Below are 22,951 nucleotides of genomic sequence, written 5' to 3'. Positions count from 1 at the left end.
ATAATCTTAATCTCAAATTTCATCACAAATATGGTTCATTGTCATTTTTAGTAATGATACACAAGAGGGTTTTTCATTAGAGTTCTAGGATTTTAAATAACAATTTCATGTTTCCTTAACAGTTACAAAACAAGAAGAAACCCTTCCCTCAACAAAAATAAATAAATACAAAAATAAATGAAAACAATAACAACCTTCTTCATGAATAGAACCCTTATTGTCACTTGACCTTCTACTTATGACCCTTTGAACAAAGTATTGAAACTTCCAAATACCACAGAGATAAGAGCATACTTCCATGTCTTTTGTATTTGATAATATTGAAAGAGAGACTTCAAGGTCAAATTCAGGGGTTAGAAGCACTCAAATTCCAATCGATAGAGTCCACAGGACTGATATGTCATGTTAAAAATGGTGTAAATTGTCTTTGTATTTGATACAATTTCGGAGCGAATTTTGAAAATTGTCATCATAAAGCCTCCATGGATTTTCTGTAAATCCAAGCCTGGATGTGTAAACTGATGCATCGCTTAATTGTGCCATTCAACTCAAATAAAAGGGTCATTTTTTGTTTAAATTGCTCTGATGACAAATGAAACAGATTTTACAAACCAAATGCATGACTGTCTTTGCCTTTCACGCTTCCTTCTGAGAACTTTTTGTATAGAATTTATGCTCTACCAAATAAAGAAGATTTTTGAAAATCAAAAGCATGACTGATTAGACAAAAGAAGCAAATTTTACAAACAAAAAGCATGATTGATACTGTCATTCACATTTTCATTAAAAAAAAACCACTTTGTTAGAATTTACGCTCTGACAATCACAAAGACTTTTACAAACAAAAAGCATGACTGATACAGCTATTTCCATTTTTCTTTTAAAAAACTTTTTACTAGAATTTCTCTGGCAATTAAAGTAGATGTTGGAAAACCATTTGGATGTCTCGTAATGAAACTCAACATATTTTTGTAAATGACTTATTTTGGTAATAAATTCTATACTTTGATAAATTCATTTTGAAACCAAATCCATGACAGAGATTTTCTCCAGATCACTCTTCACTGGCAATCCACTCATTGCACAATTGGCCTCGGATCCAATAACTAAATACGACTAACATTTGTCTGGAGTATTACGCACCCCGGTGTTTCATTACAGTTCGGTAAAAGTTAACCTTTCTCGCAATGACTAAGATATTAAAGGGATAACCCTGCACAGTGCAGAGAAAACCACACTGTGTTTTAAAGGCAGGGTATTACGTTTAGTAATTACTCAAAAAGTTAATAGTCATAAAATCTGACTTGGTAGGAAGCACTGCAGTTGTCGATAATGCGTTAACATTTTTAGTAACGAATCCGTTTCGATGGAATGTAAATTTGAATCTGTGAACATTACTGTCACTAACGTTTCTCAGATTGTGTGTTGCAATTACAGATTATTCTTCCAGCATTGACGTATTTGCTCCAGACTTTTGAATGATATCTCCAAAATGCTAGTACCTTTTGAAATGGTTTTTCACGCATTAGTTTTCTTGAATGTTAGTTATATTGCTCGGGTGAAATTCGAACCTAAGACCGAGTGTAATGCCTGTGGTAAAACAAAAAAGTCAAGACTCTAAAAACGCACCGAGTATACGGTGCTATACATACATCAGAGTTTAGTGAAACACAAATAATATACGTGTAACACTACCTGATTTGGTTTTCTTGTTTATGTGGGAAAATCTTCATCAATTTTGAACTGTTAAAGACACTGGACACTATTGGTAATTGTCAAAGACCAGTCTTCTCACTTGCTGTATCTCAACATATGCATAAAATAACTAACCTGTACAAATTTGGTTGTCGAAGTAGCGAGATAGTAATGAAAGAAAAAACACCCTTGTCTCACACGAAGTTGTGTGCTTTCAGATGCTTGATTTCGAGACCTCAAAATCTAATTCTGAGGTCTCGAAATCAAATTCGTGGAAAATTACTTCAGAGGGAGCCATTACTCACAATGTTTTATACTATCAACAGCTCCCAACTCGTTACCAAGTAAGGTTTATGCTAATTATAATTATTTTGAGTAGTTACCAGTAGTGTCCACCGCCTTTAAGTGCCTTGTGGTGAAGTGGAATATTTGAAAGAATTGCAACTCTTAACTAGAATTGCAATACAAGTTTATTGTATCATACAATAAACAAAAGTTGGATGAATCCACATGCTTGAGATGTATTCATAAAAAAGCTTCATATATGTGTACACAAACAAATCAAATTCAGGTCACAACAGCTGTCAACAATGCAGGTTTTTTTCTAAGCCTAACAAATGACACCAACTCCTACTGTATCAGACCAAGAAAAGGAAATTTATGTACATGTAACTAACTTTTTCAATGTAGATTGGATCGGAAAAGTTTACAGGAAGAATTGAATACAATGTTCACAGCTTTCACAAAAAGCCTGCCCATCAATCGTATTGTCAACCAACTTGAATTGTCAATGTCGCCTTTTTGAACCAACACGTTTACATCTGTGTATCCATTAATAAACACCATCACTAGGCTAATGTTTGGAGCGTTCTACTTAATACATGAACCCCTAGCTTTGAGTTTGCCCTTCTGACTTTAGTATAAAAAAAGGAGGCGTTCAAAGCTGCTGCCTATTTTTACCAGCAAATCCCCAAAACCGTGGATGCAGTGATCCCTGTACCACTTTGAACTGACAGAGTCGGGGGTGTTATGCCATGCTAAATGTGTGGGACCACATGCAGTGTTGCTGTCTGGAGTGCAGTCAAAATAAGGTCAAGGTATGTTGTCTGGCTGCAGGGGCTTTCTACACATTCAAGTGGATCCATCGTTTTAAGATCCAGTTAATTTCGCGGACAGCAAAAAGTGACTTTTGTAATGACAAAAAAAAGGCATTTTAGATTGAGTTTGTTCTTAGTTTCATTCAATCACAATGTCTCAGTTGATTGTATTTTGACCTTGAATGCCTTTGAAATCTCTCCCCTAAAACTACCACTTCCTTTAAGGGCAGTGGACACTATTGGTAATTACTAAAAAATAATTATTATCATAAAACCTTTCTTGATTACGAGCAATGGGGAGAGGTTGATGGTATAAAACACTGTGAGAAACGGCTCCCTCTGAAGTGCCATAGTTTTTGAAAAAGAAGTAATTTTCCATGAATTTGATTTCGAGACCTCAAGTTTAGAACTTGAGGTCTCGAAATCAACCATCTAAACACACAAAACTTCGTGTTACAAGGGTGTTTTTTTCGATGACCGATCGAGCTCAAATTTTCACAGGTTTGTTATTTTATGCATATGTTGAGATACACCAAGTGTGCAGGCTAGTCTTTGACAATTACCAATAGTGTCCACTGCCTTTAAAAAACAATATTTAGAATCAAATTATGGGCCTGAAATCTGCTTCAAGACAAATAATTCAAATGGGTAAACAAAATATCCTTAAAAACCAACATCTGGGGAAACCTGCAAATTAGTTTGTGTCTAAGTTTAAAAGAAGTTTGACAGTCAAACAATGGCGGACTGAAAAGTGAAAGTGAAGAAGGGAAAACAGAACACATACAGTTGTTAAGCTTTCGCCTACATGTATTTCAGCCCCTCTAAAATGACTTACTGAAGACGATTCTTTACAAATAGCAGGTGCAACTGTAAGATTCCTTAAAAGCAAACAGACAACAACCACAAGACAAATATGACTTGAGGCATGAGCTTGCTAATCCTGCATCTTAATTGAGAGACCCCAAGAGTCTTCCTGTTTACAGGAGACTCAGGAAGCAATGGTTTGGGTGTTTGATCAACAAGGCAAGGGCCTTTGGGGTTAGGACACCCTTTTAAAGGTACTGGACGCCTAGTGCAATTGTCAAAGACTCGTACTCCCACTTGGTGTATCCCAACATATGCAACAAAAATTACAAATCCATTTTAACTCAATTTATCATCGAAGTTACAAGAGAATAATGAAAAAAAGAAAAAACCTTGTTGCACAAATTTGTGTGCTTTCAGATGCCTAAAAAGTATTTTAATATTTGTGTGAGAAATTACCTCTTTCTTAAAAACTATGTTACTTCAGAGGGAGCTGTTTCTCAAAATGTTTTATAGTATCAACAACTCTCCATTGCTCGTTTACAAAACGCTAGGATTTTACAATAATGAAACTTCACCCCTCATATAAAACCCTCAGATTAATCCTAAGTTAGTTAGAGTTGAGTAAATACGACCCCAGTACCTTTAAAAATACTCCCTGGTAGTTTACTTACATCTCTCTTGAGGATATCCTTGGGTAAGAATGAGATGACCTGCAGTAGTACCTCCAGCCAGGCTTCTGAGACATCTTGAAGGGGGATGAAAACAGCAATTAGTATATTAATGGGGGATAGGAAAGATTGTTGGCTTCCTCAATTGTACTATCTGTGTCAGGGAAAACATACTGTCCAGGGTCGGCCCTTAACGTTTTTTTAGACTTAGTGACTTGCCAAGAAGGACCAGTTTTAGATTGTCATTTCACTCGTCCATTAGTTTTTCCACTGGTCAATATTTCAAATGAAATATAGGGATGGTTTTATAGTCAACTGACCACTTAGTGAGAATTCTGAATGGTCCTCTAACAAGCATTTCAGCCAATGGACCACTCTTAGGGGAGAACTGGTGTTCTTAACTGTTAATTGTGCAGATTTTAAGACTAGTGTTTTCGGGGGGGGGGGAGGGCAAATGACATTCTACCATAATTTGGTTAAAATAATTACACCAACAAAACTAAGTCAGTCTGACAGTTAAATGTTATAATGTCAATAAAAAAATATGAACATTTTGAAGTTATAAGAGGTTTTATGAGCAATAAAATTGATGTCATGATTCCATCGGAGATACAGAATATAAAGAATATTATTTCGGTTTTACTTTTACACCGTTTTATGTTAAGAACAACGTGTACATGTACTGTACAGTGTTTATCACAAATCGTAGGGCTCAATCTTTACATTGGACTTCAGGCCTGGGAACAGTGATGTACTATAGATGTGATTTGAGCATCAGGATGATAAACTCATAGCGAGACAAGTCTTGAGTTTTTCCTTTAGAGGCAGTGGACACTATTGGTAATTACTCAAAATAATTATAAGCATAAAACCTTACTTGGTAACGAGTAATAGGGAGAGGTTGATAGTATAAAACATTGTGAGAAATGGCTCCCTCTGAAGTGATGTAGTTTTCGAGATGGAAGTAATTTTCCACAATTTAGAATTTGAGGTCTCAAAATCAAGCATCTGAAAGCACACAACTTCGTGAGACAAGGGTGTTTTTTCTTTCATTATTATCTCGCAACTTCGACAACTAATTGAGCTCAAATTCTCACATGTTTGCTATTTTGTGCATATGTTGAGATAAACCAACTGTGAAGACTGGTCTTTGACAATTACCAATAGTGTCCAGAGTCTTTAAATAAATAATACCTCACTGTGTAATATATCTTTTAACGCAAACAAATTGTGCTCAAATGTTGACTTTGAATCTGATGGATGTCTTTCAGCAAAGACAAATGATATAAATCTTCTCTTATTGTCTTAGTTCAAATAAAAACAGTCTATATTTTAAACGTTCTGATCTTGTCAATAAATGGCCGGTCCAGCAAAAATTATGAAATACAAACCATTGCAGTCTTGTCTCGTTCCCCAAACAAAAATTTAAAAAGTAACTGTTTTGTTTTGTGCCCTGTCATAGGTGCAAAGGTAAAACCAAACTAACAAACTTTGTTAACCTATCAAGATAATGGATGGTCAGTGAGTAGGTAGTACGCGGAATCGGACAAATATTTTTTTGGGGGGTGTGGAAAAATGAATATGCTATAGAATAATATGAAATTGAAATTGGAATGTAATAGGAAGCTGAAGTTGTAATACTCTTGTGGAGGAAGGTGTTGTTTTCCTCCATGTTAACAAAATGAGCAGAATTTGGTAGGAATCTAGAGCGTGAAATGAAACATTACAACCGATGGCAACTTTCACATGAGATATCACTGTTCTTTAAAACAATTTTCAGTTTTTGTTTCTAAGGGCAAAAATATCAGATTGAAGTAGGACAACTATCATGCCTTATTTGTTTGTGATGTATTTACCTAAAAAAAATAGTACCCCTTCAACAGCTTGAATTTCGAGAGAATCTCATAAAGACCACTTCTTTCAACTCAGAACTTTTACTAGACCGGTAATACATTTTTAAAGAGTTTTTCATTTATTTTTCATATTTTTGTTGGTTGCCAAACCTTGAGGAATTAATAATATTGATATCTAAAATCATACAAAATTATAGTGTTGGATAAAAACACTAAACTGCAGGACTTGTTCAGTATCTTGTTGTGGGGGTATCTTGCTCAAAGGATAACATTACGAGCAACAGTTACTTCCCGAAATAACTGGACCATGGCCAGTGTAGCAGTGGGTACTCGGAGCCCGCCGAGTTGAGGGTGCATGATTAGGGAGTTTCTTTAAACAAAATTAATAACAACACGAAGAAGGTGCATCATCAGTATAACCTGTACAGAGTCATCAACAAAGGGATCCACAACTGTTAAATGTTAATTTTCGTACCAACCAACAACCCATGCACACAACAAGTCTTGTTAGACAAGTTTTAAATTTATCAGGAATAATGGTTATGAAATAAATGAGTTTAACATCATTTCTCAACGATTCTTCATGCAATGATACAAGATGATTGCACTTTATACATGATCCCAACAATTTGTTTTTATAGGATTATAACATCTTCAAACGATTAGGGTGCAAAATAAATTGAAGAACAAGGCAGGGTTTGACGATGGTAGGGGTAGGATGAAATAAGGAGAAGAGGGGGGAAACCCACACTAACATTGCTCAAAATTCAAATGTCCAAAGCTATAAAGAATTCGGGAGGGGGGAGGGTACAGTGGGAGGGGGAACCCAGGATGACACCATTAAAATCAGAATCAAGAAACAAAACTGTACAACAATTTTTATTTATTTTTTAACAACAACTATATTGATGGAATGGGTAACACTCTTAACGCATGAATCATGCAAACTGGGATTTGAATCTGGACCACTTGGCAAAGAAAAACACCTTTAACCTCTAAAATACAGGGCTAAACTTCATGGGCACTGCTTACCTAACTAAGAATTCTGCGCCACTAGTGCTCTTAACCATGGGAAGTAAGTTTTATTATCGTTATTACCCTCTTTAGCACTGAACTCTATGGGAGGCATAGGCGCAGAGTTCTACGGTGAGCAGAGCCATGAAATTGGCCCCGGGTGAATTGGGTCAATTATGTTTCGATTCATTATTGCAAGGGAATAATAAACAAAATTGCAACTGATTACAAAATAATGTAGAAAGGAAATGGACACACACAGAGCAACTCCGTATCACACAGTGTTTCTTGCCGCAGTCAATAAACAAATCATCATTCAAAACGCAATACACTGCACTGCACAATGCAATGACTTCAACCGAAAAACACAGACTTCAGTTTAAAAAAAAAAAAAAAAAAAAAAACACACACACAAATCTCCCAACATTGAATAAAATGAATGATTGAATGTGACAATGTGTGGACAATGGGAGGTGGAGGGGCTTTTAATCACTCAATATATTAGTTGGTTTGTGAAACACTTACATTAAAAATTGATATCCGGCAGGGGGATCATTCGTGGGTCCATGGTAGAAAATAAAAAATAATTGGATAATTTGTTATTTACGGATCCACAGACTAACACATTGATATCAATGCAAAATGTCACCAGGAAATAAACAGATAGATTCAAACACTCCAAAATTTGAAGAAGGTTTAGGAAGGGTTTTTTTTCTTCCCTTTCTTCTTCAGATTGCTGCTCCTTATCTTATTTTCCACGATCATCAAACCTTTCCCAGGCTGAGAGGATAGGAAAAAAAATCCATTCTTTCTCTTTAGCCGCTGTACCATCTATTTTATTATAATTTTTTTTGTAGCCTTAACCTTGACCTTGTCTTGGGCGATTTCTCATTGTGAAAAAAAAAACTAAACAAAACCTGGGTTCCATACCACTATAGTCTATTCCAGCGTTTTAATTGATCCCTCAATGTTTCACAACATGGTACGTTGTGTTTGGAGCCGACGGACGACCGTCGTCATGGGCATGGCATTCTTCTTGAATACGAAACCAAGCCGAGGTCTGCTGTCAATTAATGATGGATACCAACCACGCATGACTGACGACGGTTAATACAGGTGCAGTGCATACTGTGATAATCCTATCTATCAAATACTGATCCTTTAAGACGTGTATACTACCTCTTATTAGCTCAGTCTGCGCATTACGCTGGGCTTAATCCTTAGGGGATAGGTTACCAATGCCCAAAAAGAACTGATGAGATCAAATTTACAAATGAGTCTCCGCAATGAATATCTGTGTAATTACCGGTCCCACAAAACCTCTATTGGCCCTGACTTCATTGTATTATCTCTCCCACTAATAAATGACGGACATATCTAGAACATTCTGTAGTTTGTTTGAAAAGTCAAAACAGAATACCAAGGATTTAAAAAAAAATAATAATTATTTTCATCTTAGTCTTTTTTTCTTTTTTTGCGGGGGTGGGGGGGGGGGTGTAGTTAGGAGAACCATTAGGGGATAGGTTACCAATGCCCAAAAAGAACTGATGAGATCAAATTTACAAATGAGTCTCCGCAATGAATATCTGTGTAATTACCGGTCCCACAAAACCTCTGTTGGCCCTGACTTCATTGTATTATCTCTCCCACTAATAAATGACGGACATATCTAGAACATTCTGTAGTTTGTTTGAAAAGTCAAAACAGAATAGCAAGGATTTAAAAAAAAATAATAATTATTTTCATCTAAGTCTTTTTTTCTTTTTTTGCGGGGGGTGGGGGGGGGGTGTAGTTAGGAGAACCATTGAAGACAGACTGGTCCAGAGTCATTGTACATCACCAATTGATTGAGCACTTTCAATGCAACTGTATGACAATGGTGCCTTAACCAACTTGTCATTAACATGTAAGACACGCCACTGTAAATAGTCTTTATGTGAACATTATGTCATCCACCAGCTTTCCTGAGGATATCTGGAGGGCACTGCAGTGGTCAGTTATTCCTTTGTATCTTGACAATCTTTATACTGGGTGGGGGGGACACAAGTCAAAGGCTTTTTGCCCATGGAATCAATTGTGGCTGACCAAACAAAGACATGGCCCCCGTGTACATGGTGAAGCTTGACCTGGTCTACAACTGGTGTGCTGTCTCCACCATTACACCAATGCAGTGCAGCTTGATAAATAATATTTCCTCCATACAAGAGGTAAAAACAGTATGGGTCTTAATGATACCATGATACTGACCCGAAACCAACGAGCGCCTGAATTAATTGCTCTGGCACTGCTCTCATTCTGAGTAGTATGAACACCGAGTGGGTTCCATTAATAATAGCCAAATGACAAAAGACTACACACTTATGCCTTGGTCATTAGCAATTTACCACTCAGCAAATGCTAATCGCAAAAGGAATCTACACAATTGTGAGCATACTTTCCCTACAAATGACAAAAAGATTGGTTGTAAGCAACTCTGTGGATGCTGCAACGTAGGCATGGTTATTGTTTTGTTTTGGATTGTATTTATAAATGTACATACTTATTGTTTGCCTACAGTCATTATTTCTATGTTTTAGTTGTTTCCCTGGTGTATGATATTGAAATAAAGTGAAATTAATTGGACTGTTACAGAGAAAAATGGATGAGGCCGTGATTAAAATTTATTTCTATCATGATCAAGCCTGTGTTTTGCACTTCCAGTGGGTTAGAGTTATTGCTGACAAAAAGCAAGCATTTGCAGCAACATTTTTAGAAAGCAGGCTAAAATTATTACATTTCCACCATTTGGTCACCCCTGGAGTAACAGATTCCAATGAACTTCTGAGAAAATATCCTCAGAGCCTCAGGTACATCTGAAAGCGGCATTATAGTTTTAAATATCCAAAGAAAAATAAAGTTTGTTTTCCTCATATGAACTAGATATTTTACATCAGTATTTTTCAATGGCTTAGAGCAGACAACTTTTACTCTGTAGTTTAATCAGCAATAACAGTTATGACCCTGGCCAACTTGGTATTTCAGCGTCTTATTTTCCGATTATTATACTTTTTCAAAAACGAAAACTAAACTTTGATTTTCAGTCATTTCTTTTGATCCACCATCCAACAATTTGGAGAAGAAAAACAAATAGTAATAATCAAAATTTTTACGAATTCTGAACACCCCCTAAAGATTAAATCAGCCACATCATACAGTGCCCCCCACCCCTCCCTTGTCCCCATTCCCATAAGCAAAATATACAAATAATTTATTCCATAAATAAAATTGTACTTAATTTTTAACTATCACATAAAGTCCTCAGACCGAGGGTGAAGCATACGTTCCATGAAACACACACAGAACATGTTTATTCGCTGAAATCTATTAAACAGAACGATGATAAATTGAGGGGTAGCCCCCGCAAAAAAAAAATTAATCGGAAATTAGTGAATACGATAAACTGCACTAAACACGCTTTGAAGCACTGACCTGGATCCCGATTGTCGACGTTACTAAGGATGGTTTGCAGGAAGCTCTGAGCGTACGAAGCAGGTGTAATGATCCTCTCCTCGATGATAGTAACAAACACCTTGGTGGCCGCATCCTGGAGATCACAATTTGCCAGGTGGAGAACCTCCTATAGTGTACAGTCACATGATTGAAACAAAGGGGATATGAGACTCTGGGAAACACATGTAGACAAATTTATCATAAAACTAACACTAACAGGGCCCAATTTCACAGAGCTGTGATAAAGGAACACATTACTTGCCTTGGATCGGTCGAGTTGGTCTTTGAAAAGCATTTGTAACCGTTTATAATAAAATGCATTGCATATGGGTAGAATGATTCACACAAACACGCCTCGAAATTGCACGGTTTTCCTTTTTACCTCGTCGACTACCACAGTCGGCCATTTATGGGAGTCCCATAAATGGCCGACCGTGTTAGTTCACAAAGTAAAAGGAAAACCACACAATTTTGAGGCAAATTTGTGTGGATCATTGTATCCTACTTTTAAAACATCTTTCCAACCATGCATTTTATAACAAACGGTTACAAACGCTTTTTATAGACCAACTTGTCCGATCCAAGGCAACGTGTTCCTTCAAAGCAAAAAAAAATTGCTTTTTTAAAACAACATTTTGCTAGGCAGAAACAAGCAGGATACCAGTTACAAAGTGCACATCTGACATGGTAATTTCTGCTGGTAACCAAATTCTGATAAGCATAATTTTGATGTGCTCGGCTATATTCCTTGCTTTTAATAAGCAGGTCTATTGATAATTTCAAGGGACCCTGAGCAAGGTTTTAGCAAGGAGTTGGTCAAAGCATGGAGGAAGAAAGTGAGTCAGCTTTTGCTGGAAATGTTTGCCACAAAGAGGCATAAAAGAAACCTGCCAAGTGCCAAGTCATACATGTGTTTCAAAGTGACGCCAGGTGGACAGTCAGCAAATAATGTTGAGGTCATTTATTTTTAAGAGTAAACAGAGGCTGAATCAATATGACAAAAGAATACTTGAACAAATACAATAAACACTCAGATTTTCAATCTAATATCAAGTTATGAGTTTGGCTAGGCCTATGGCTGAAAATGATTTTTTTTTCCCTTTTTGGGAGCAGTACAATCAACTGCGTAATAGACTTATTGAACAAACCAATGGATAAACCTTTGTTCATACAGTATCTATTGATAAGCCATAGGTATGTTTGAATAATGTATTTGGCCATTGAAACTGTTTTGTCACTTCGATGAAAATCTCTTTGTATGACTTCCCTCATACAAAAGCATTTAGCTCGTAGCTTTAGCTCTTAACGGAATTACCACTGACAACCCTAAGTTATTGCAAACATGCAAACTCAAAAGTTTGTGCCTTGAGCAAAGTGGAGATAATTTCATAGGTTGGGGCTGGCTGGCAAGGCAAACTTACATACATGTACAGTATGTGTAGGCCTGCAGTGAATGTCTTTGACCCAAGGTCGTGGTATAATTCCCCCCACATGAGCACCAGTGAGCGTGCATACATGGTTACAATCATGTCCTTGGTTTACCATCAACGATTCACAGCCATGCACTTTTCAGCAGTTTCCCCCTTTTTGTTTCCACTACGACCCCAATTTCATAGAACTTCTACAACACCAAAAAGTAACCATAGAGAAAGAAGTAACTAAGCACAAGTAACAAAAGTTTTACCATACTACAGAAATAAGGCCACGTGTACTAGCTAAATAAGTACATGGTAAGCACATTTGTCTCATCTGTGACTGGTATCTTGCATTTATAGCAGGTCTATGAAATAATTTTAAGCCAATAGAGTAAGAGCTACTCAAGCAGAAAAAATGCTTAAAAAAATATCTGCTAACCAAAACAAACGGAAGTATTCTAGTCACAAACTGAGCACATATCATGGTATTTTGATTGGTAACCATTTTCCAGTGGGCAAAACTGTTTGGCAATTAAAAACTTTGCCACTGTTGCCTCCCTTCAAACTAGGCCCCAATTTCATGTAAAGCATGCACACATGTTGGACACTTTCAGTAAAACAGTATTGACCAAAGGCCCACACTTCGTGTATCACAACTTATATAAAATAACCAGCCTGTGAAAATTTAGGCTCAATCGGTCATCGGAGTCGGGAGAAAATACCGAGAAAACCCACCCTTGTTTCTGCACGTTTCGCAGTGTCATGACATGTGTTTAAAATAAATCTGTAATTCTCAATATCAAGAATTGATAATTGTTTTAATGTTTCTCAAAAAGTAAAGCATTTCATGGAATAATATTTCAAGAGAAGTCTTTCACCATTACCTTCTGTAAACCCTGTAAGTTATTTGTAAATCTGGGAACTTTTTTTTTTGTTCCGAAAGTGTCCAATGGCTTTTAGTGCCAATATCTGTTGTTGTCAGTAGAGCAGACACATGAAAATTGGCCCTGGGGTCGATTTCACAAAGAATAAAATTCATTGCTAGACAATTTTTCAGTTATCACCCTAGTAATTTGGATTGTGACATCACCATTTTCATAGCAACTACGATTGATTTGCAGTTACGATCAATCTTAGATCTTTGTGAAATCGGCCCCTGGCCTCTTTTTACATTGCAGTAGAGCAATTTCAGTTCATATTCTGCGGTTACGTCAAGCATATTCACCGGTTAGCAAAAAAAGGTTAAGGCTTGTGTGCATGCGTACTCCGCGTTACAAGGCATTCTACGCTTACACAGCTAGCGCAGAAATTTGGCGATCGTAAGTGCAGAATTTGGCGGCTAGCAGAGCCATGAAATTGGGCCCAGGTTAAAATGCTAGTAACTTACCCTGACTTTTGGTACCACTCTTCGCATAGCATCGTTACTATGGTCAGTCAGCAGCTGGGGGAGGTTCTTAATAACACTGATACGCTGGACTTCTTGACCAGAACTGCAACAGTCAAGAACAAATAAAAGGTCAGTTAATAATACAAAATAAATTGGCCATGAGCACAAAGATAATCTATTTAATGATAAAGTTAGCCTTGCTCAAGGCAGTCGAATTATTCACTCTGAAAAAAGACCGCCGCTGTATAAATAATAATAATAATGGACACTTAATAAAGCGCCGGTATCCGCCGCAAGCGGCGCTCATGGCGCTACTCTACAAAGGAACAACAAGCAATGAAAGTAGCAAACAACAAAACAAGAAAATAAACTTAACAAAAAGCTTCTCTATGAAAATGAGTTTTAAACTGTTCTTGAATGTGTTGAGTGATTTGGAGAGTTTTACAGTGTCCGGGAGGGAGTTCCAAAGCTAATAAAGAATAATGAATAATAAATAATTCATTTGCCTCACATCCTGTGTTGTCTGATAGATCTGACGAAAGATATACATATTCATGGACTGCATACTAGCATATCCGAGAGCCCCCCCAATTTTTTCCACTTGTGGAAATTTTTCAATACAACACATTAAACCCGGAAGTTACAGACCCGACAAGGCTGTTGGCCTGACGGCCTCCGCATGCAGTTAGTGGTACGAGTGCGGATGACTTGTGTGGACAGTAGTCGTACGATGTGACAGTGTGTATACGGTGTGATCGCACGCACCACGCACAGGGTATACGGATGGGTTTACAGCGGTGTTTTTCGGAGCGAACAATGCGACTGCCTTGAGCAAGGCTATGATGAAGTAAACTTTGAAACCTTTTTTTTTTTTTACATAATTAAATACCTACGTATTGTCAAAACAAGGGTCTGTTCGCTTGAACATTATTCGCCAGGAACATTTGTTTGTCTTTTTTCCTCTGATTTAACTCTCCATTTTTCTCTCCATGCAATGCATCTTCAAATTTGAAATATTCACAAGGGTATCTTCCCAGACAAAAAACAATTCTAGGAATTTATTTTTACGACTGAAGCATGAGGGTAAAGAGTTCAGGATCAGAGTTTTTGAACACCACAGATAAACGCACTCCGTTGTCCCGGTCTTCCCTTTGGTGCCAACAGGGATTTAAAATGTCTTGACTATAGTAACATTTTCATCTAAACACATTATAGTCAAACATAGCCTATCTTTATAATGATATTTTTTTAAAGAAGGTATAATTACATTTGTGATAGATTACTTTAAGTTTATTGAAACTATTTAGCAATAGACCTCAATGCATCACATCATCTAATAAAACGAGGGAAATGCACAGCGTATAAACAGGTATGTGGTGCAAAGGATGGACCTATGAGCAACCTCCTTTTAACCACTAACCAAGACCAAGGGCGCCCTACTGACTGACATCATGCATTTGTAAAGTCTACAGTCCTTGAACTTCGTCTTGAAGGGGCACAGCAATTTTCCACTGGTAAAGGGCACTCTTTGAGGAAAATGTAAACAATTTGTATTAAGGAACTTTGCAAAGGGCACCGCAGCAAAAGAAAATGGCACCAGGGCAATTGTTGTGCGTTATTTCGAGACCTGGGTCTTTAGTACCAGTGGACTTCAGTCAATATTAATATTTTATCCTTAAGTTGTAAATGATTCATGTACGAAGCAAAACCAACTATATTGCAAATTTATTCTTTGTTATTATATGAAATCTGTAATTGAATTCAGCACTACGGCTAAAATTATAGACCACTGCAAAATGCAGATTGTTGCCATCAGCAACAGCAACAACAAGTAAACAACAACAATAAAATCACTCTATAATTACCCAATAAAACCAAACCTACTGAATGAAAACAGGGACATTTTGTTATTGAACAAAAGTTGTTCCAAACATTTTAAGAACTCCTTTTGAATGTAGACTTGTTAATGACTCGAGAAGTTTCAATTCAATGGTACATTAGAACCAAATGGATTACTATAAACGACATAAAGACCAGACCCAACCTTTGTACCTTGTAAAAATGTTGTTCCAAACTACATGATGTTAACACACAACAGGAATACTAGACAAACAAGACCTTTCCCATGTATAGGGTCAGTACAATAAATAGAAACCAACATTAACAATCAGTCATCTCATATTTCATCACATTAATATCGCTGGGACTAAAATAGACGGATCCCATTTTATATTTAGGGATCATAGGGCTCTGCCGTATGACAACGAATGAAGCACAACTAGTTGGATGTGATCCAAGTATTCTGATGATACACAAACTAAGGACATCATTATTTAGGCTTCACAGACGATGTGATCAGGTTTTATAAATTGAGGGTTATTTGATGATCAGCAGCTAATTATGATGTTAAAGCTGGGGGCAGGTGAAAACATTAGCATTGTGCTTTACATTTGAAGCTCCTGTCACAGGTACAAATTATGTGTTGACGTTTGGGTCGGGTCGTTTTGGCAATTTGTTCAAAATAAATTGAGGGTTGTTTGATGATCAGCAGCTAACTATGATGTTAAAGTTTGGGAAAGGTGAAAACATTTTCATTGTGCAATGTAAATTAAATTTAAAGTTCCTGACAAATGGACAAATGCAGAGTAATTCCAAGGTTTAGCTAAGCATTAAGTAAACATCTATTTTGTGGTATTATTGTTGACCTGTTAAACAAAACAAATCACAAATAAGTTCCACAAACATTTTGTTGTGTTTGCGAACGAAAGGCCACGACCCTAAACCAAAAAGTTAATTTTGTAAAATCCCACGGGATTTGTAAAATCACACAGGTAAAACTGGTCACTTGTCCTTTGTTTTAATTTTAGATATGTTTGTTAAACTGTATTTTCATTACTGTTTTGTTCGTGTTCTGAGGGTACTTATTTTTCTCTTTTCTTTCTTTATTTTTGTTTAAATTCATTCAATTTTATTTTGTATTTATTTAATTTAATTTCTTCTATTTTTTTTAGAGGGTGGGTGGTTGGCCTCGTTGACAACAAAAAAAGCTGCTTGCTATAACTGTATGAAACACTTCTAAAATATATAAATAGAAGATCATGTTATAAGCTTTTTAGGAGGTTAAAGTAACGAACACTGGGGCTTTTGTTGACATTGCATCAAAGCATCCCATTGTTCCAAAGATCAATTGCGTTAACTTACGATGGAATGTGAACCATGTTCTAAATATTTTGGGATTTGTACAGGCTGAAAAAAAAAATGTGTGTCATAACAAAGTAATATTCTTTCTTTATAAAAAAAAAGTGATGGTGTTGATATGTTATGCTCTGTATGCTAAATAAACACAAATGAAATGACATTCCAAAGCTCTTATCAATTTTGTCTTGTATGGAAAAATGTTGACTAGTGCCATCTTTGTGAAGGCCAGTCGTCATGTCTTCTAACACTTCTTCGCTGCAATTATATAAATGTCGTAGCTTTGACTAATATTTGAAGTGTTTACAACACAGCATTTGTAAGTCGCACTTTCTCTATAATAAACAATCAAAGATGTGCTTTACATCCATTGCTCCTGGTTATTGCCTCGGTGCCCCCTGAAACGTCAGACCACCTGGAATTTAAAGGCAGGGGACACTTTTGGTAATTACTCAAAATTATAATTAGCATAAGACCTTACTTTGTAAAGAGTTATAGGGAGAGGTTGATGGTATAAAACATTGTGAGAAACGGCTCCCTTTACTTTTACAGTAACGTTGTTTTCGAGAAAGAAGTAATTTTCCACGAATTTGATTTCGAGACCTCAGATTTAGAGCTTGAGGTCTCGAAATCAAGCATCAGAAAGCACACAAGTTCAAGGTTTGTTTTTTTTCTTTCATTGCAACTTTGACAACCGATGGATCTCAAATTTTCACAAGTTTGTTATTTTATGCATAGGCCCTATATGTTGATATACACCAAGTGAGAATACTGGTCTTTGACAATTACCAATAGTGTCCAGTGTCTCTAAAGGAGCAACAATGCCATGACCAGGACACAAAGATCAAGACCAGGGTAGCGAAGGCAAAGACCCATGTGGCCTTCGTGATTCCAGCCATGAAACGTTCCAATAAAGGTTTATAAACACAAACATGATACCCACTCCTCTTTCAGAAAAGAAGCATCATACATGTATGACCATGTGACTACCCCCCCCCCCTCCCCCCCCCAAAAAAAAAAACATCCCAAAATGTATGTTTTGTTAGGTTCAGTTGAACTGACTGAGTTGTAGTTTGTACAGGTAAATGAAATATGCTGGGATCAGGCATACACAACATAAAATCATTATCCAACAGTAACTATGAGTGTGATTTCTTAGTTTGTATGGGGTGTTTGATTTTGAGGAAGTGAATCACTCTAAAGGGAGTTAAGTTAAACAATTGCAATTTCCCAAAGTTCCTTGTTTAGAAACTTTAACAATTAGGCCTATCCACAAACAATAATTTTAAAATATTTGCCTGAAATACTGTTTTATTATCACCTGCCTGAATAAACAGTATATTACTGTGTAATATATGTCATGAATGAAACACATGAAACAAATGTCCAAATGCTGACATTGAGTCTAAAAATTCATTTCAATTCTATTTAGTCTTTATACTATAAAACTTCTTCACAGAATAATAGTGTTAAAATGCATTATTTTTGTCTTTCATTTTTATTCTGGTCCTGTACAATCAAACCAAACTCTGGTCCAGTCAACATTTTGAGCTACAAGAACAAGCCCTGAGGTCTTTTCTTCCAAATTCAAGCCCTGCTGAGGAAAAAAATCTGTGATGCATCATATCTTGGAGTAGTTATAACTCATGACATTGACATTGTTAAATAAAGAATGCCAGGAAAGGTGTCCGAGTCTAAAAATAAACATGATTGATACAAACTCTCAGTATCACTTGCTCTCTGTTCTCAACACTAAAACCACATGACAGGTAAATAACCCAGACTAACTTATTTTTTCATTACACTATAATCATTCAATCAGACAATCGTGCAGCCAAAACAAGCATGTGTGATTTTTTTTGTGATTTTTAATCAGTTGACTAGCCAAGTCAACAAATGGTTGGCTATGCGTAATAATGAAAGTTCACATGTGTCTGACCTTGGTGGGGCAGAGAAGGTGACACGCATGCAACTTTACTATCTTTAGTTAAAGGGACACACCGGCCGAATTGGGCTATTTGGGCTACAAAATAGACTAAGAAATGTATTCAACGGGTTTCCAGGAATGAAGAAGAACAGTCCTTAAAAAAATAATCATCAAATTTGGCCGTTTTTGAGCATTTTAAAGCAAAAATGATGGTCGCGTGATTGTTCAAACCAAAAAGTGGTACAAACAATCATGTGACCTTCCGGGCTAGTTTTACTTCCAGCCGTCTAAAAGTAACTTACCAAACCAAATTTAAATCTTTTTTTTATAAAATTATTAACGAGTAATTGACGAAAAAGATCATGTATTAAAATTATCGCTACAAAATGTAAATAATGGTGAAAAATCTAACGTAAGATTCCCATTTAAAGAGTCTGTGTAACGAAAGCGAGTTGTCAGATGGACGAGTTGTCTGAACACCAGAGTCTTGCTCTATAGGCACTGTACTACTCTACGTACAAACTTAAAACTCAACAAACAACTCACCTGAGTAAATACACAGCACGCTCGATGTCATTTAAGCGCTCGTCAACAGTAAGTCTCTCAATTTCCTCAGCACTCTGTTATTTAAACGTAAAGGAAGGAAGAATTGACAGTTTAAAAATATGGAACAAAACACTGGAAAGTGCCGTTAGTTTTATTAAAAAGAGCCCTTTTCATTTGTCTTTTAATAATAAAGTTTTAAAAATGTTAGCCCGCCATTAATTATTATATTTTTTATTAATTTTTTACATTAGAATTTTTAGAATTAGAATTTAGAATTTATTATCAGCATCATAAAATCTATTAATAGCCTAAGTAATATTTAATACAACATAAATATTCAATTGAATCGAATTTTGCAATCCAATAGCATTTTTTTTTTTGCAGTAGCCTATTCATAGATTGTATTTATACTTATATGTAACAATAAAATCAGCAATCAGACAACCACTGTGAAATAATATTTATTTTCAGACAGTATCGCCTCGAACCAATATCAGTCACTCAGTCAGCCATATCAAGTCAAAATATATGAAACTTTCACCTTGGATTTATTTTTGTTTAGCTATTTAAATAAAACTAAAAAACAACCCTTGACATGACACTCAGGACCGGGTATATAAATCAGGAATTAATATTATTAATAATATCAATCATCATCATAGCTACTCCTAGAACTATTTCGGTTTAGTTCGCTATCGTCTCCCGTATGATAGTGGACGAAACCAAAATAGTTCTAGGTAGGAGATATAGCCAAGAATAAGTGTAACCGTAAACATAAAAGTTACAACTTGTTGGCTGTGTGTAGTGTAGCATGACACCTAGAAACCATGCCTAACTAGACCAAAACCAAGGATAACTTTCCGTATGGCGCCACCACCTTTTCACTCATTTTTACAAAAAGAAAAAGGGATATCTCATTGAGGTAAATTAGATACTATATTATTTCATATCGAATAAAAAAGTGGTGGCGCCATACGGAAACTTTTCCAAAACCAATCTGACAACCACACTCTAGCTGTTGGAAAATGGGTATTCACAAAAATAAAACAGAGCGAGCGTCGAGTCAAAAAATCTAAACCAGTTGAGTTCACCAAAACGAACTAAAAAAAATTCAGTAAGTAAAAAGCAAAATACTACACTGGTCATTCAATAAATGAACATAAGACATACTAAATATACACAAAGGAACCACCCAACAAGCAAACAAACAATATTTGAAGTTGGTGCACGTACCTTTAAACTACTTGTTATGGTTCTTTCTAAACTAAGTTCGGCTAGATTGTCATCGAGATCAAGGGTGAGTTCGTCCGCCACTCCCGTACCACCACCACCGCCGGATCGCTCGCCCCAGTCCATCGTTCTGGAAACTATTATCATCGCCTAACCACCAAACTGTCAATGAGATTCTTGTTCATAAGCCATTGTTCAAATCAAACATATAAAAAACAACGAAATATCCCTCCAGGTTATTCCTCAGAATGTGTAGAAACTGCTGCAAAACCAGGAGAAATTCCGTGCGGTCCCAAAAGCACTCGGCGGGTCGCCGCCATTTCTAGTTCATGAAATTAACACTGGTAAGAGCTTTTTTGCTTGTTGTACACGCTTCGTTGGTTGTGAAACCAGCGGTGGCTTATTCGTTGCTGCACTACGCGTACAACTTTCAACTTTCAGCAGAGAGCCACACCAGTGGAAAGGTGAAGGACACCCTCTCTTGACAATAATCATCACAGGCTGCCAATTTTGGCGCGAGACTTTACTTATTAATTATTTCCGATTTCCCTGGGTTTTTTTTTCAAAATCACTCTTCAACCTAATTACTTTGGAACAAAATCATCTTGAGTTTCTCTTATCTTTGCTAGCTCGGCCCCGAGTAAAATTCCCTAACCGAAGAGGAGGAGGGTGTACATAAAAAGTTCGTTAAATATTTTAGTGTCTGCTAGGTAGACATTAGAAATGACTGGTTTGATGTGAAACGTTCATCCATTTTTCTGCTTTTGATTGTTTTGCGTTATTCACTTTTAGACCGCAGGCATAATAATTAATTGAGAATTATTATGAAAAATCCGAATTTTTAATAGAAGAAAATGACACTTTGAAAAGGGACATTTTTTTAGTGTTCAATATTTTAAAGGTTTTGTTTTAAAATAAACAATTGTTTAATTTTTCACCCTACCAATATTTTTAGGGGAATGGGTTGTCCACTTTTGATCCGATCCGCCCATACGACTTGGGGCCTCTAATGGATCAAGCAAAATGCAATAACTGGTTCGGGGAGGCATTTCAAAATCAAACAAGTAAATGGTTTTTACTAGACTGTTCTTTGTCCGAAATAATTTCCGCTGAATACGCATCCGTAAGTGTGTACTGTTTAGTTAGCTCAGTTTGGGGCTGCGGCATGGCATTCATTATAAATCACTTTTTATGATAAAAGGGGGGAACGTTCTTTAAGAAAAATATTATCTGAAATACACGAATCATCAACACTTGAAGATTATTGGACAGTTGTTGAATTTTGTTTAATAGCAATCTTGTTTTCAGTGATTGTATAATAAAATACTGAGAGAGGCACACATTAATTCACGCGCCAAGCTAGTTATCTTTTTTGTTAAACCCACACTGTTTTATCACAACCTTCTTTGATTCAGCTTATGAGGAGACTTTGATGAATTTCGGCTCTAAAGTGTGTCTTATTTTTGCTTGGAAAGTGAATGGTGCTTCCTGATGTCTTGCACATCAAGTCGTTTCGGAGAAAACACTTTTCAAGGGTGTTATTAATTTACTTTCCCCCGTCCGGGTGACTAGCAGTGAAAATCCAAACGGTTGGTCAACCACTGCTTTAAGCGAAATCTGAAGTTTAGTTGTCCGAAAATAATTTATATCGGATTGTTTCAAAAGTAACTTAGTTAGCAATTGGAAGGCACTAAAAACTAACCTCTACAGCGGTTCGGAACTTTTCGTGTGCTCTCGGAACATTCCGGCACGGTTCGCGACGATCCCCCACGCAGCAGGTGTGGAGAGTTGTTACATAAGAGTGGACCATCCCTGATTTCATGTCTAAAAGATGGAAGTACTGCTTCAGACCTCTTTATTCAAGTACATTTGTAGCAGCATGTTTGGGGAGTTGTTACATAAGAGTGGACTAACCACTGTGGGACCTGGTTATTATATTTTCATGTTTAAAAGATGCAAGCACTGCTTCAGACACCTCTTAATTCAAGTACATTTGTAGCAGCAGGTTTGGGGAGTTGTTACATAAGAGTGGGCTAACCACTAGGATCTGGTTGTTAATATTTTCATGTGTAAAAGATCAGTACTGCTTCAGACCTCTATATTAAAGTACATTTGTAGCAGCAGGTTTGGGGAGTTGTTACATAAGAGTGGACTAACCACTGGGACCTGGTTGTTTATTCATGTTTAAAAGATGCAAGCACTGCTTCAGACCTCTTTATTCAAGTACATTTGTAGCAGCAGGTTTGGGGAGTTGTAACATAAGAGTGGCTAGGACCTGGTTGTTAATATTTTCATGTCTAAAAGATGCAAGCATAATGATGCAAAATGATGTCATAAGGTCATTCTCGCTCGGGTATTCTCCGATGGGCCGAACTGCTGTGGAGTTTAGTATTTTTGGTATTGGTCCTTGCGTTTGCTAGGAGCGCCCTCTCTTGAACAATAGAGCTAACTGTATCCTCCGTTTCCTAGACGTCTCTAATTCATTATGTGAGTCAAATTATCAGGAAACCCGACTGTACTATAATAGTTGGTGACCCAATTCCCCAAGGTGCTATCTGATCTTGTTCACACACAGTAGAGTACCAGCCATTATTGCCAAAGTTAAGAGAGAGTACACGATGGCAAAAG

At 36.6% G+C, this 22,951-nt stretch overlaps 1 protein-coding gene across 4 annotated transcripts in view; it reads right to left on the bottom strand.

Moving 5' to 3' along the window:
* LOC117292034 (serine/threonine-protein phosphatase 4 regulatory subunit 4-like) overlaps nt 1-20,676 on the bottom strand; it is a 57,581-nt gene extending 36,905 nt beyond the window's left edge. For all 4 annotated transcript variants that reach the window (XM_033773997.1, XM_033773994.1, XM_033773995.1 and 1 more), the window contains exons 1-5: nt 20,327-20,676; nt 19,094-19,167; nt 13,426-13,528; nt 10,603-10,750; nt 4,271-4,344 (exon numbers count right to left, since the gene is read on the bottom strand). In XM_033773997.1, coding sequence (XP_033629888.1) covers nt 4,271-4,344; nt 10,603-10,750; nt 13,426-13,528; nt 19,094-19,167; nt 20,327-20,470 — 543 coding nt within the window. In that variant the 5' untranslated portion in view covers nt 20,471-20,676. The remainder of the gene's footprint in view (nt 1-4,270; nt 4,345-10,602; nt 10,751-13,425; nt 13,529-19,093; nt 19,168-20,326) is intronic.
* Between the last annotated feature and the right edge of the window lie 2,275 nt (nt 20,677-22,951).

The sequence above is a fragment of the Asterias rubens genome, chromosome 1 (assembly GCF_902459465.1).
Source record: "Asterias rubens chromosome 1, eAstRub1.3, whole genome shotgun sequence".
Taxonomy (NCBI): domain Eukaryota; kingdom Metazoa; phylum Echinodermata; class Asteroidea; order Forcipulatida; family Asteriidae; genus Asterias; species Asterias rubens.
This window is presented reverse-complemented; position numbering and strand designations above follow the sequence as displayed.